The following is a 12,482-nucleotide window of genomic DNA, read 5'->3' as shown; positions in this document are numbered from 1 at the left end:
ATTGTAATTTTCACCTGAACTTTAAATTAAGCGAAAAAAATACATGAATTTATATTTTTGTTGCAATTTTCACCTAAGTTGACTTTCGACAAAATTAGAGCTTAGTTGTTAGTCGGAAGTTCATCTAATGTTGGTCTAACTTCTGATGATGAGTAGTATTTATAAGCTCAGAGGTCTAAGAAGACAAAAATTTAATATATTTGACTTAAATTATACTGTCAACTAAACTATAATTTTGTTAAAAGTCAAACTTAGGTGAAAATTGCAACAAAAATATAAATTCTTGTATCTTTTTGACTTAAAATTTCTGGTGAAAATTACAATTTTTTTCAAAATTCATGTATTTTTTAGCCATAACCCTTTATTATTACTAGCAATCACGAAAAAAAAAAAAAGATGTTCCATTTGTGGAATTTTCAGCCGCATCTAAATCAGTAGTGTTATTGATCGTATCATAATTGTGATATTTTATTGCACATCAAATGCTATTTTATATGTGATACTTTACCGTCTCTTTTTTTTTTTTTGAGGGGAAACCGGAAATTATATTTAAAAACCAGCAAAGTTGAAACAGGGGGGAAGGCTCTCAAACGAGACCTTAGCAACTCCATTACATAAAGCAAATTTTGCTAACTTATCAGCAGTAGCATTTCCTTCTCGCGGCGTCCAACTGAAAGAACAGGTTCGAAAAGATTGAGCAGCTGTATGTATGACTTCGAGCGTTTTACCTAGGTGTGAAAGATCAGTCTCATGTTTCCGCAGCGACCAGAAGAGGGACTGGCAGTCTGTCTCACAGATCACATCTTCACAATTCCGTTCTTGGCACAAGATCAAACCCTCCGAGATTGCAACAGCTTCCGCCTCAACAGGACGAAAAATCCCTTGTATGAAGCCATAACTGCTTCCAATGATCGTACCAACACAGTCTTTAAGCATCACCCCAAACCCCATGCCAGACTTCGGATCAACAGCAGCATCACACCATACCTTCACCTGGTTAGGATGGCTGCAAGCAAGGCTGGTCGGCGGTCGTTGAGGAGGAGGATCAACGACACTCTTTGTCCATTCAACGCGTTTAGCAAGCTGGAGACAATCGACATCCGAAACATCCTTTCCTTGAAACAAAAGCATATTCCGAGAGTACCATATAGTTCTCTTTATTTTTGTATGTGTACAAGTCTGATTCGATCCACGATATAATTTTAAAATATTATAAAAACGTGATATACTCTCTCCGTCCCGTTATTCATGGCACGTGCCTTTTCGGCACGAAGCTTAAGGAAAATATAATTAATATGAAAATGTGTGGGTCCCATATATTTCGTAGTGTGTTTAAGGAATTCTTTATTATACTTGGTGGGAATTCCCATCCAATAATCTGAATAGCTTCAGATTCGCATCTAAGAGTATTGGCAACGCTCTACTCGATGGCTTACTCGAGTAGAGCGTTGCCATCGTGTATGTGCGTTGCGGGGGAGGGGGGGACTCGAGTATTGCTCGAGTGCTCGTGTAGCACTCGAGCGGCGCGTGCTGTGCACGCGCCTCAAATATAAAAAAAAAATTCCAACGATTTTTTTGAATATTTTTGAATTTTTCTTTTTTTTTTTTTGCAAAGGCACTTTTAGCCGTTTGAGCCCAATTTTTTTTTCTCTTCTTTTCTCTCTATAAATAATACTTCTCCCTCCCTCATTCATCACAACTCACTCTTCATTCATCACAACTCACTCCTTCTTCCTCCTACAATTTTTCTTGCAAAATATCATCTTCGTTCTTCCAAAAATGTCGTCACCCGAACATGATTCTTCGCCCGATTCCGACGAAGTAGCTGAAAGGTTCATGGAGTTGGTTGAGTTGCAGAAACAAGTGCTTCAATCATACTGCCCCCAACCGGCGCCAGAGCCGGCGCGTGTCAAACGTCCCCGATCATACGTCCACCGTGATCATGAAGAGGCCCATGTACGTCTTATGCAAGACTACTTCATCGATAATCCAACGTACGACCCTACTTTTTTCCGGCATCGTTTTCGCATGCAGAAGGAGCTGTTCTTGCGCATCGTCGAGGCTGTTCAAGGTGAAGATATTTTCTTCCATATGAGCACTGATGCACTCGGTCGAGATTCTCTTTCTCCTTTACAGAAATGCACGTCGGCTATCCGCCAATTAGCCACTGGGGTTAGTGCAGATGTTTTCGATGAGTATCTCAAAGTGGCGGACTCAACCGGGCGTGTATGCCTCAAGAAGTTCTGCAAGGCGGTCATACGGGCTTTTGGAGCCTATTACCTGCGCCGTCCAATGCCAACTGACGTGCAACGCCTACTTCATATGCACGAGGCGCGGCATGGTTTTCCCGGGATGCTCGGGAGCTTAGACTGCATGCATTGGGCGTGGAGGAACTGCCCAAAGGCGTGGCTCGGCGCCTACACACGTGGGGATCAGAGAGAGCCCACCTTGATATTGGAGGCCGTTGCATCTTTCGATTTGTGGATTTGGCACGCCTTCTTCGGCGTCGCTGGTTCAAACAACGACATCAATGTGCTGAATTAGTCACCTCTCTTCTTCGACGTGTTAGGAGGAACTGCGGCGCTGGTTGTCTTTCATGCCAACCAGCGCGAATACCGGATGGGCTACTATTTGTGTGACGGCATATATCCGGAGTGGCGTTGCTTCATCAAGAGTCCATCAATGGCAACCAATCCGAAGGAGGCAAGGCTCAAGAAGATGCAAGAATCGGCACGGAAGGATGTCGAACGCGCATTCGGAGTCCTTCAAGCTCGATGGGGAATCATTCGAAGTCGCATCCTGTAGCACCTGAAGGACATCATGTTGTGTTGCATCATTCTCCACAACATGATTGTGGAGCACGAAGGTGAAGCGGCTGTCAACTGGAGAGATGATGACGGGGCGTCTAGCAGTGCTTCGACGGAGAGTGCTGGACAAACACCGGTGTCCTTCGAGGAATATGTGCGAAGGGATACAATTCTCCGAGATAGACATCTACATGCTTAGCTCCGAAATGATTTGGTGGAGCACCTTTGGGCACGTTTCGGACCTCTAGGGCCAGAGTAGTTAATTTTTAGGAATTGTTTTTATTTTATTTAAGTTTTATGTAATATTTATGTAATATTTAGGATTTTATAATTAATGCAATTTAAATTTGAAATAAATTATGTTATTTAAATTTGCGCAATTAAATTTAAATGAAAAACATAAAAATCAAAACTAATGTTATCAAGTAGGCTATCAAGTAACCCCAATGCAGCACTACCTACTCAATAACACAACCCACTATCAAGTAGGCTATCAGGTAGGCTATCAAGTAAGCACATTGTGGATGCTCTAATGACTGAGGAAAAAAAAAATCAAATAAACTGAGAAATTAGAGATTCGTAGAACGAAATTAAGAAGATCACAACAAAATTAAGGACACAGCAAAAAAATTCAAATAATCTGAAACAAGATTTGGTAACATATTCGACTTTTCTGTCTTCTACAACAAGATCACATCAACCTAATTTGAAAACTTCAAATTACTCATTTTTTTTACTTTTCTTTCTTTTGCAACAAGGTCACAACAACATAATTTTATTGCAAAAATGATTTGTAAACTTAAATCGAATAAATGAAAAACGATATATTATAGATCTAGCAAAACATGTTCGAATCTGATGCAGTTATGGGACATATTTGATGAAGGGGTTGATGAAGGTAGTGGCGAAGGCGGCGACAAGTGGAGCAGGGGTGTGGTGGGGGCAGTGGCGAAGACGGTAGATCGAGTGGAGCTGGGGTGATGGAGGGTACGAGGGCGCGAGCTCGGTGGTGACCGAGAATCTGGGGTGGTGGAGGGCACGAGGGTGGTGGTGGTGTAATACCCCGTTTCCTCGAGCTAAGTTTAGAATACTTTTGAACTTAGATTTAAGATGATTTACGCCGGATTGAGAAAAAGAATTTATTTTAATTCCAACAAAAATGATTTACAAAAGCATTTGTAAATTTAGTATTAAATTTATATGCATTGCATATTTATTTAATTAAGCATTCAAGCATTTCATGAGTTGGGATTTAATTTTGTTTGGGCCTCAAGCTTTTAATTGCTTTCAAGAAAGAATGAGAACCGGCCCAATCCATTCCAATCAAGCCCAACCCATCTTTGCCTCAAGATATTTCACTCACCTCTCGGCCGCCTAACTATTCCCTCTCTCCTCCCTTAACTCCTCCGCAAACACTCAAACCATAGCCAAGATATTTCTCTCATTTCACTCACTTCATCTCTCTCTTTCCAACACCGAAGAGAACTCCAAGAACAGCAGCAACCATAGCTCTCGATTCACCCAGCATCCAGCAAATTCAAGCCAAGGTTTCATCTATGAACTCCATCGCCCTTTGTTCATATGTTCATGTATCTTTGTGTGTTTATATATTTTAGCATCATAACTGTTAAATGAATAGGGGAAATGTAGAGTCTTGTTTATATGCTTGCTTTAGAACTTGTCTGTGTTAAAAGAATAGGAAGAAAGGTAGAATTCTTGAGTTGGGTTTGGCTGTGGATCAGTCGAGATCGGGAGGAAAGGAGAGTGAGGGTAGCGGCCGTGGCTTGCTGTAGTCGCCGGAAATAGAGGGAGGTGACGGCGCTTCGCCGTTGCCAAGGAGGTGATCGGTGAGAACTGACTTGGTGGGCTGAGAAAGAAAGAGTCGTGGGAGCTGTATTGAATGGGTGCAGAGTAGAAGCAAGGAGATGAGTGCAGAGCAGAGCAGACGAGAGGAAAAGCCAGAGCTGAAAAGCCAGAGCTGGAAAGCCAGAGCTAAAAGCCAGAGCTGGAAAGCCAGAGCTAAAAACCAGAGCTGACCACCAGAGCTAAACACCAGAGCTGGAATGCCAGAGCTGAAAGTCAGAGCTGAAATGCCAGAGCTGGAACCCGAGCTGTAGAGCAGAGCTGGGATAGCCAGAGCTGGTAGAGACCAGAGCTGGTTAACGTAACAGAACAGAACGGAGTAGAACACTTGTGCATATTTTAGTAAACACTTTTTATGCTTAAGTATGAAATGAGTCATGCATGCATCATGTTTTAATTGGTTTTATTTATAATTCCAATTACAAAAGAAAGATGAGTAAGAATATTGTTGGTGTTCTTAACTCGAGAGAAATATTTTCATTTATTTATTCATTAATTTTTGAAAAGCCGGCTAAGTGAATCATAGAATGATAAGCACTTTACCGTGACTTGAGTTTAGATTTAAGAGACCTATTAAGAATAGATTTCTTGTAGGCTTTGAACGTCAGGAGGATTAGCACTGCTATTCCGATTCAGAGATAAGGTTAAACGACAGGCTTTGCCTAAACAGGTGGGCTTATTTTCCAAATGTATGATTGAGCTAATGAGCTTAAATGTTCGTAAAATATAAGTTGTTTATCCAATAAAATGTTTATGTGCACTCTGCTCTGTTTAATGCTCGCCACAACGAATCAATTGAGGTTCTCTTATAGCCTAACACGTTATTTGGGAATTGTGTACACCGTTAGCTGACTCGGTGGGTTGATCTCCATTCGGGCACTAACTAAGAGGCGTTATAAGGATGCTTGCTGGATGTGTTCCGAAGCATAGAATGTAAGGGCCTGTCTGGGTAGCGTCCCGAGGTCAAAAGTAAACTTGTCTGGGTTACGCCCTCAGTTCAAGTAAATGGGAGAAACGGATCCGTCGGTGGCTAAAAGGTCCGGGATCATAGCGAGTAACAGAAATGAGTGTGACAACTGCGCGCAAAATTAAGTGTATATATATATAATATAGAATGAAATATTTTAACATGCTTAGAAGTTCTTTCACTTTAAATCCTTCTAAGTCATGTCAAGTATGATTGGATAAACTGTTCTTCAGATTGAAATGTTTCAAAAGTTGCAGCCCACTAAGTACATTAGTACTTAGCCCAAAAATACTTTCAAATATTTTTCAGGTTAGCGGCTGGTGCTAACGGGGCGAGCTGAGGCTAAGGTTCAACTCCGTGTTTTGACTTCCGCTGTAGAATTAGCCAGTATCTGTCTTTTGTTTTCCTTACTTAAGCCCTATTATGTTGTGAATCTAAACAATATCTTTTGTTAAGCCAAGACTATTAATTCGCAAGTATTTCATCCTATAAATGTTGGTTATCTGAAACATGACACTAAACTTGTGATCCTGAAGTTATTATGTTTGTTGATAGATTTGTATCACTTGAATACCTGTCTTTCTTCATCCAAATGGGCTAAGCCTGATTGATATCCCTTTTATTTGGATTTCACAAGGTTTTTCCCTTGTTCATATTGAATGATGAGTCGTACCCCGGTTAAAGTTATTGTTTCAAGAATTGGGGTGTGACAGGTGGCGACAGATCGACGACAAGCAGATTAGGGCGGTGGTGGGGTGGTAAAGAGAGGGGTTGAGATGGTGAAGACGACGAGCAGACTTTATGGGAGAGAGCAAGAGAGAAGGTCGAGGTGGTGCAGGGCAGAAAAGGCGGCGACAATTGTTGGAGGTAGGAGGGGAGGGAGAGGAAAGAGAGATCTGATACATGTACACTTGTGGGAGAGAACCCTGAAATGATTTTAAGGTTAGGTGGAAGTTGGATTAGTTGATGTAAATGGGTGTTGATTAATTTCTTAATTAAGCCCTAATTTTTTTTTCAAATGGAAACGGGCCATTTAAGTTGGGACAACCTAAAAAATGGAATACGAGTCATTAATAATTGAACGGAAGGAGTACTTTTTTATTTTTTGATGATTGGTATACTTTACTACTTCTTTTATGAAATTTGATTTCGGAGTATCTCTACGTGACTACGTTAGAAATTCCATTCGACCTAATTATATCAAGAACATTTGAGTCAATAACTTAGAAAAATGAAGCCCAAGCCACATGATACTTTATTGAGTCATATGTAATTTCTCTTGGTAGTGAATTTATTTATGACATAAATTAAATTTGACTTTGCATTATTGCAGTCAATTATTAGTTCAAATGCTTTCCGATCGACTTCAGATGAAGATGCTTGAGACTCAGATTGACTAGATGGCGAATCAGGCAGCTACAGAGCATGAGCCAAGACAGTTTCCTGCAACACTGAAATTAATCCGAAAAATCATTATAATGTTATTCATTTAAGGAGTAGCACTGCAGAGCTACAGGATGCCGTGGAGAAAGATGAGGGGATTGAGAAGATAGCAGCTGATGAGCCACCTACTCCAAAGTAGGATTCTAGCATTCCTCTTATTTCTACTACTAAGGAGCATATTTCTATTCCAGCTCATCCCAGGCCCAAGTACAAGCCTGTTGCTCCACTCCCCCGTTGCTTGGCCAACCAAAAACTGATGAAAAGATGGCCAAGTTCATGGAAATATCTTTGAAGCATAATGATCATGGTAGCTTTACCATTGCTTGTGTAATTGGTTGGCCATAATTAATTGGTTTGAATCAGGAGATATCGCCAAACTCTAGACGTTAAATTAAGCACTTGTTGGGAGGCAACCCAACTATTTTCTTATTTTTGTTTTTTCTATTTCCTTTTTCTTTGCTTCTTTTTGTTTTTGTATCGTTTTCTTTGTTTTGTTTCTTGGGGAGGGAGGGGGAGAGGGAGATCGGCAGATCGCAGTTGAAGTTGGAAGATGCGAATTTTGAGCCTCGTTCACATCATCACCTTGAGCATGGTATTCTGTGAGTAGTGATACACATATCTTTTATTCTTCCCTCCATACATATTTTTGACCTTGTTGGTTTGTAATAAGTTTGGGGGAGGGGGTGAGACTAGATATGTGTTTAACTTTTATTTTATTTTTTTGTTATTGTTTTGTTTTGTCTTATTTTGTTTGATTAGTTGGTATGTGAGTTTTTTAGTTGTTTGCTCCGTTTGATTTGAGAGTTATAATTTTTCTTGATGATTTGAGCATGAATTGAGATGATTTGTATAACACTGGTGATTTTAGACTTGACTTTTATTCGTTGAAAAAACCTACGAGATTTTTGAGCAATAACTGTCCATATTATACAGTTTATTCTTTGTTGTGAGTATTGTCATGCATGTGGCGATCTTCTAGAACTTGTCATGGTTTCTGTGTTGAGGTTGTTGTTGTGCCCATAATTAGGAAATGATTTTAGGCTATCATTTGTTAGCAATATTTTTACCCAAACATTGCCCTTAATTGAAAAAAATTGTCTTTTGTTAACCACTTGGAGCCTAATTACACTACTACAAAAGTTTACATACATAACAGTAAATAGATAACGGTTTTTTTTCAAAAACCGTTATGTATGAGCGCACTTTTAGGAATAGATAACGGTTTTGCGAAAATCCGTTATCTATGTAGTGTTGTCTAAATGCATAGATAACGGTTTGAGCAAATGCGTTATGTTTTTGCGTTATCTATTAGTTGCATACATAACGGTATTACAAAACCGTTAAGCCACCGTTATCTATGACCATCTTTTATAACAGTTATTTTATAACGTTAAAGAACCGTTATGTATAAGAGTCATTTACAACGGTTTTTGAACCGTTATGTATGAGCGTCTCTAAAAACTGTTATGTATAATTTTTTTTGTTAATTTTTTTAAAATAATATTATATTATATTATATTATATTAAAAATAACAAATAAATTGTTTATCCTAAAATCTGAATTTATTCCTAGATATAGACTTTGAGAAATAAAAAACTCATAATATTTTTTTTATTAAATAACACTTAAATAAAATCTGAAAATATTATTAGAAACCTAAATACCCAAAATTGAATAATAAAAATTAAATAAAAGAAAAAAGAAAAAGATTTCCATTCCTAAAATTTGAAAATATTATCAGCCCTAACACTTCTCTCTAGTTCGCCTCCCCCCAAATCTCAATTTGTCGCGCCTTCCCCGAGTCCGCCGCGCCCCCCGATCTACCGCGCCTTCATCCAGCTCCCCCAGTCCATCGCGCCCTCGGTCTGCCTCCGTCGCGCCCTCGTTCTTGCTCCGGCGTGTTTTATTGGCCGACTGTGCGGCGGTGGCGGGCTAGGGTTTTAAAACCCTAGCTGTGATGAAGAGAAGAAACGGGTCAGAAAGATGGGCTAGGGTTTTCCAGACTCCAGTCTTCGCCGCGCCTCCACGATCTGCCGCGCCGCTTCCTTTTCAGACCGCCGTCCGTCTATCCAACGGCAACTCACGCACACCGCACACGGTAAGCCCTCTCTTTCAGAATTTGAATTACAGTAGGCTTTTTCTTAAGTTTTTGGAATTAGAATTTCAAATTTGCTTGAATTTGTTTCAAATTTTACTCTGTTATTGTATAGTGTGTATAGCTGTGTGATGAGTTTGTTCTACTAGCATTGGAGTGATAAATTTTAATTTCCTGTGAATCACTTCATCAAAACTTAATGGCATATCCTTTCCAGGTTTATAGTTGATTACTATAGTTCCTCCGCGTCTTTGTTTTGAATCTTTTGATCAGTTCTTAGATTGTTGTTTGTTCTATATTTAGCTTTTATCAAAGACTCAATGAATTGGGTGTTTGTTGTTACTTCTAGTTACTTATTCGAAACTCTCTGCACAGCTAACTGTTTGATAATCAAAAGACAATTATGCTTGTTTCTTTCCCCTTTATTTTCTGCGTGTACCTGCTGTAGTTTCTGTTGCATGTCTTTTGGTGATGAATTTCATACATTATTATATTATATGTCTATCAACAGAGAGAGGTGAAAGCTAGTGAGTGTTTTGTGACCACAGAGTTAGTCAAACAAGTCTTCCAGCATCCAGATGGTGTCACCCCAGAAGCACCTACCTTTCCCTACCAATCCGATGATTATAGACCAGAGGCAGTTTACCAACCTACACCAGATGATGCCGACTCAACTCCAGTGACATCAAATCGTGACTGGTGAATATTTGAGACTTTATCAAAGTAGTTAGCTTCATTAGCATAGATGATGTACATAAAGATATAGAGTATATGGCTTGATTACTTTAGTTTACCTGCCTTGTCTTCAGGAGCACTGCATAATGCCGAGGGATCCGACGGTCTAAAACACCTCAGCATGATTATTACCCTTTAACACCTGAGGCACAAGAACAGATCCCTTTATTTTTAAGAAGGTGGGTAACATGTGGTATGCTACTCCTTAATTGGTCAAAGGATTTCATTCACCACATAAACTCTTCATCCGAAAATAGTTTCAGTTGTCAGCCATTTGATTTGACATTGATTGTAAGCTTCATATAGCTGAAAAGTTACTCTTAGGTCCTTACAGTGGGAGCTCTACACCGGGCTGATTCTGATGCTTTGAGGATTGCAGCTTCTGCTTGGCATGATGAAATGGCACTCTTGCCTAAACCCTTGTTGTTTCCATTGGAGATCCTACAAGTAGGTTACGCATTTAATTGTTCTGGACACTTAAAACTTTTTGACAGTGTTAGTAGGAATCATTGATCCATTACCCTGATGTCAGCATGTGCACCTCTTCACATATAATTTCAATAATGTACTGGCACATTTAGAAGTTATCAGAAGACTAAATGCCCATTCTTTTAGATTGTAACAGCTTCAAAGAGAAGGCCTGATTGCTGGGTCATCCGGGGCCATCCTTCCCTTCTTACTTAGATATTAATTAGAAAGCATTTCATAATTTCAGAATTTGTGAGATTCTAATTTTTTTTTTGTTAATGCTTATATGTTATTCTCCTGTTGCAATGCAGCTTACAACTAATCTTGCAATGCAGCTTACAGCTGCAATGAAGAGTATTCTTTCAACTTGTGGAAGTATCAAAATATCGTTTTCTGCATTTTGTAGGGGAGTTGAAAAATGTCAAAGCTAAAATCTTTTTTGCAGCTATAAAGAAGGAAAGCCTTAACATTCCTTTTTAGACCTTTTCCTATATCCACTCAGCTAATATTATTTTAGTTTTGCAGGCATCAAAATTGTCAGTTGAGGACTTAATGGCGTGCATTGACCTTGTTGAGGTTCTACTTGTTGATTACTCTCAAAGGTATGCTTCATTTGACATGTGATTACTCTCAAAGGTATGCTTCATTTGACTTGTGCTTTTTGTTATTTAGCATTAAGTTCTCAATGTTGTGACTAAGATACACTTGCCTAGTTAAAGTTCTTGGCATTTTAAATTAGAAGCTATGAAAAATATTTGATGTATGATCTTACGAAATTTGATGTCCAATTGTTTAAATTGACCTGTCTCTTATGCTGCAGGCTATTGGAAACTTTTTCTACCAAGGCATTCCTACAGGTGATTAATATTAAGATACTCCTTTTCTTATGTTGCTATAATTTTCTGTTATTAATTGTTTAATCTTATGCATCAGCTTATCTTGTTTTTGCTGTGCCACCCGAATTGGGAGATAAGGAAAGCAGCATATGGCACTTCCAGGAAGATTCTTGGTGCATCTCATCTATTAGCTGAAGCTATTTTGCTCGAATTTTTGAATTATCTCTCTGTTGTTGGAGAAAAGACTATTATTCTTAAGATGAGGTAGTTCAATAGTCATACACTCCTTCTTTTGCTTCATTTTAGTTCCTTGTGTGGCTTTTATTTGAATTACTAGATGAACCTTTCAGAAATTTAGATAGGTGAAACCGTGAAAGTCTAAACAGATACAAGCTTTCCTTCTCGAATGTGTTGGTGGTGTCTTAACAAAAACAATGACCTGCTCAAAATTTTCATTTCCCGGATGCAAGTACAAAAAGCCTTAGGATGATAGGTGCTATCCCACTAGTTAAGGAAGGTTGAGACACTGAGAGATATATTTTTTTGTTGCTGTCTTCGGTGGTTTTTGATTCTGTCCTCAATATCTGCTATCATTTTGCTAGTTCTATCATTAAAACAGTACGCATCTTGGTGCATTTTTGATATCTTATGGTGGCTTCCAATATGACAATTGTGAATCTATTTGCTTGGACTTACCCTTTGAAGTTGCTCCTTTCTTGGTTTACATATTGCTCTAATCCTGTTCATCTCCTTGGTGTCTGAGATGCTTTCCCCCCTTAGAGTAAGTCGTTTTCTTTATTCAGTGATGCAGAAAATGTGACAGACTCTCAAGTTCCTTTCCTTCCATCAGTTGAAGTTTTAGTGAAGGCATTAGTTGTAATAGCACCTGTGGTTTCAGCTAGAGGTCCATATGCTTGTGTGCAGTTATTGCTTTGCTTACATCACCCATGCATCATTGGCACAGGGAAAAAAAATGCAGTTTGGAGGGTATCTTTCTCTTCTTAATTCACTTTAGTTGGTCCTGTTATGTTGCTTTCGTTTGCAATTTTCTTCTGCATAAATTGGAATACTTTGCTCTTCTTATATCAACTTGAATGGAGCTTTTGGTGTCCATTAAAAAGCGATGTCCTTCCAGGATGGATGGTATTAAATTTTAAATTTTTATGTTTCAACTAGAAATAGGCTTCTCTGGTTTCCAATTTTTAATGCATAAACTGATTAGTCTTGTTCTGTTTCAGATCTTCCTCTGAAATGTTGAATCAATTAC

At 38.9% G+C, this 12,482-nt stretch overlaps 1 protein-coding gene across 1 annotated transcript; it reads left to right on the top strand.

Moving 5' to 3' along the window:
- The first annotated feature begins 10,822 nt into the window (after window positions 1-10,822).
- LOC131017967 (protein ILITYHIA-like) lies at window positions 10,823-12,235 on the top strand. Its single transcript, XM_057946734.1, has 4 exons — window positions 10,823-10,981; window positions 11,200-11,236; window positions 11,313-11,479; window positions 12,019-12,235. The coding sequence occupies exons 1-4, from the start codon at window positions 10,932-10,934 to the stop codon at window positions 12,218-12,220; spliced, it is 456 nt and encodes a 151-aa protein (XP_057802717.1). The 5' UTR covers window positions 10,823-10,931; the 3' UTR covers window positions 12,221-12,235.
- Window positions 12,236-12,482: the final 247 nt, after the last annotated feature.

This window comes from Salvia miltiorrhiza, chromosome 1 (genome assembly GCF_028751815.1).
Source record: "Salvia miltiorrhiza cultivar Shanhuang (shh) chromosome 1, IMPLAD_Smil_shh, whole genome shotgun sequence".
Lineage (NCBI taxonomy): Eukaryota > Viridiplantae > Streptophyta > Magnoliopsida > Lamiales > Lamiaceae > Salvia > Salvia miltiorrhiza.
Note: the sequence above shows the minus strand (reverse complement) of the source record. Positions and strands in the feature narration are given on the sequence as shown.

Bases quoted from the DNA above. Each gene is read 5' to 3' on its own strand.
- LOC131017967 (XM_057946734.1), top strand. From the start codon at position 10,932: ATGGCGTGCATTGACCTTGTTGAGGTTCTACTTGTTGATTACTCTCAA. The intron at 10,982-11,199 runs GTATGCTTCATT...CTTATGCTGCAG, and splicing joins CTTGTTGATTACTCTCAAAG to GCTATTGGAAACTTTTTCTA. The intron at 11,237-11,312 runs GTGATTAATATT...CTTATGCATCAG, and splicing joins CTACCAAGGCATTCCTACAG to CTTATCTTGTTTTTGCTGTG.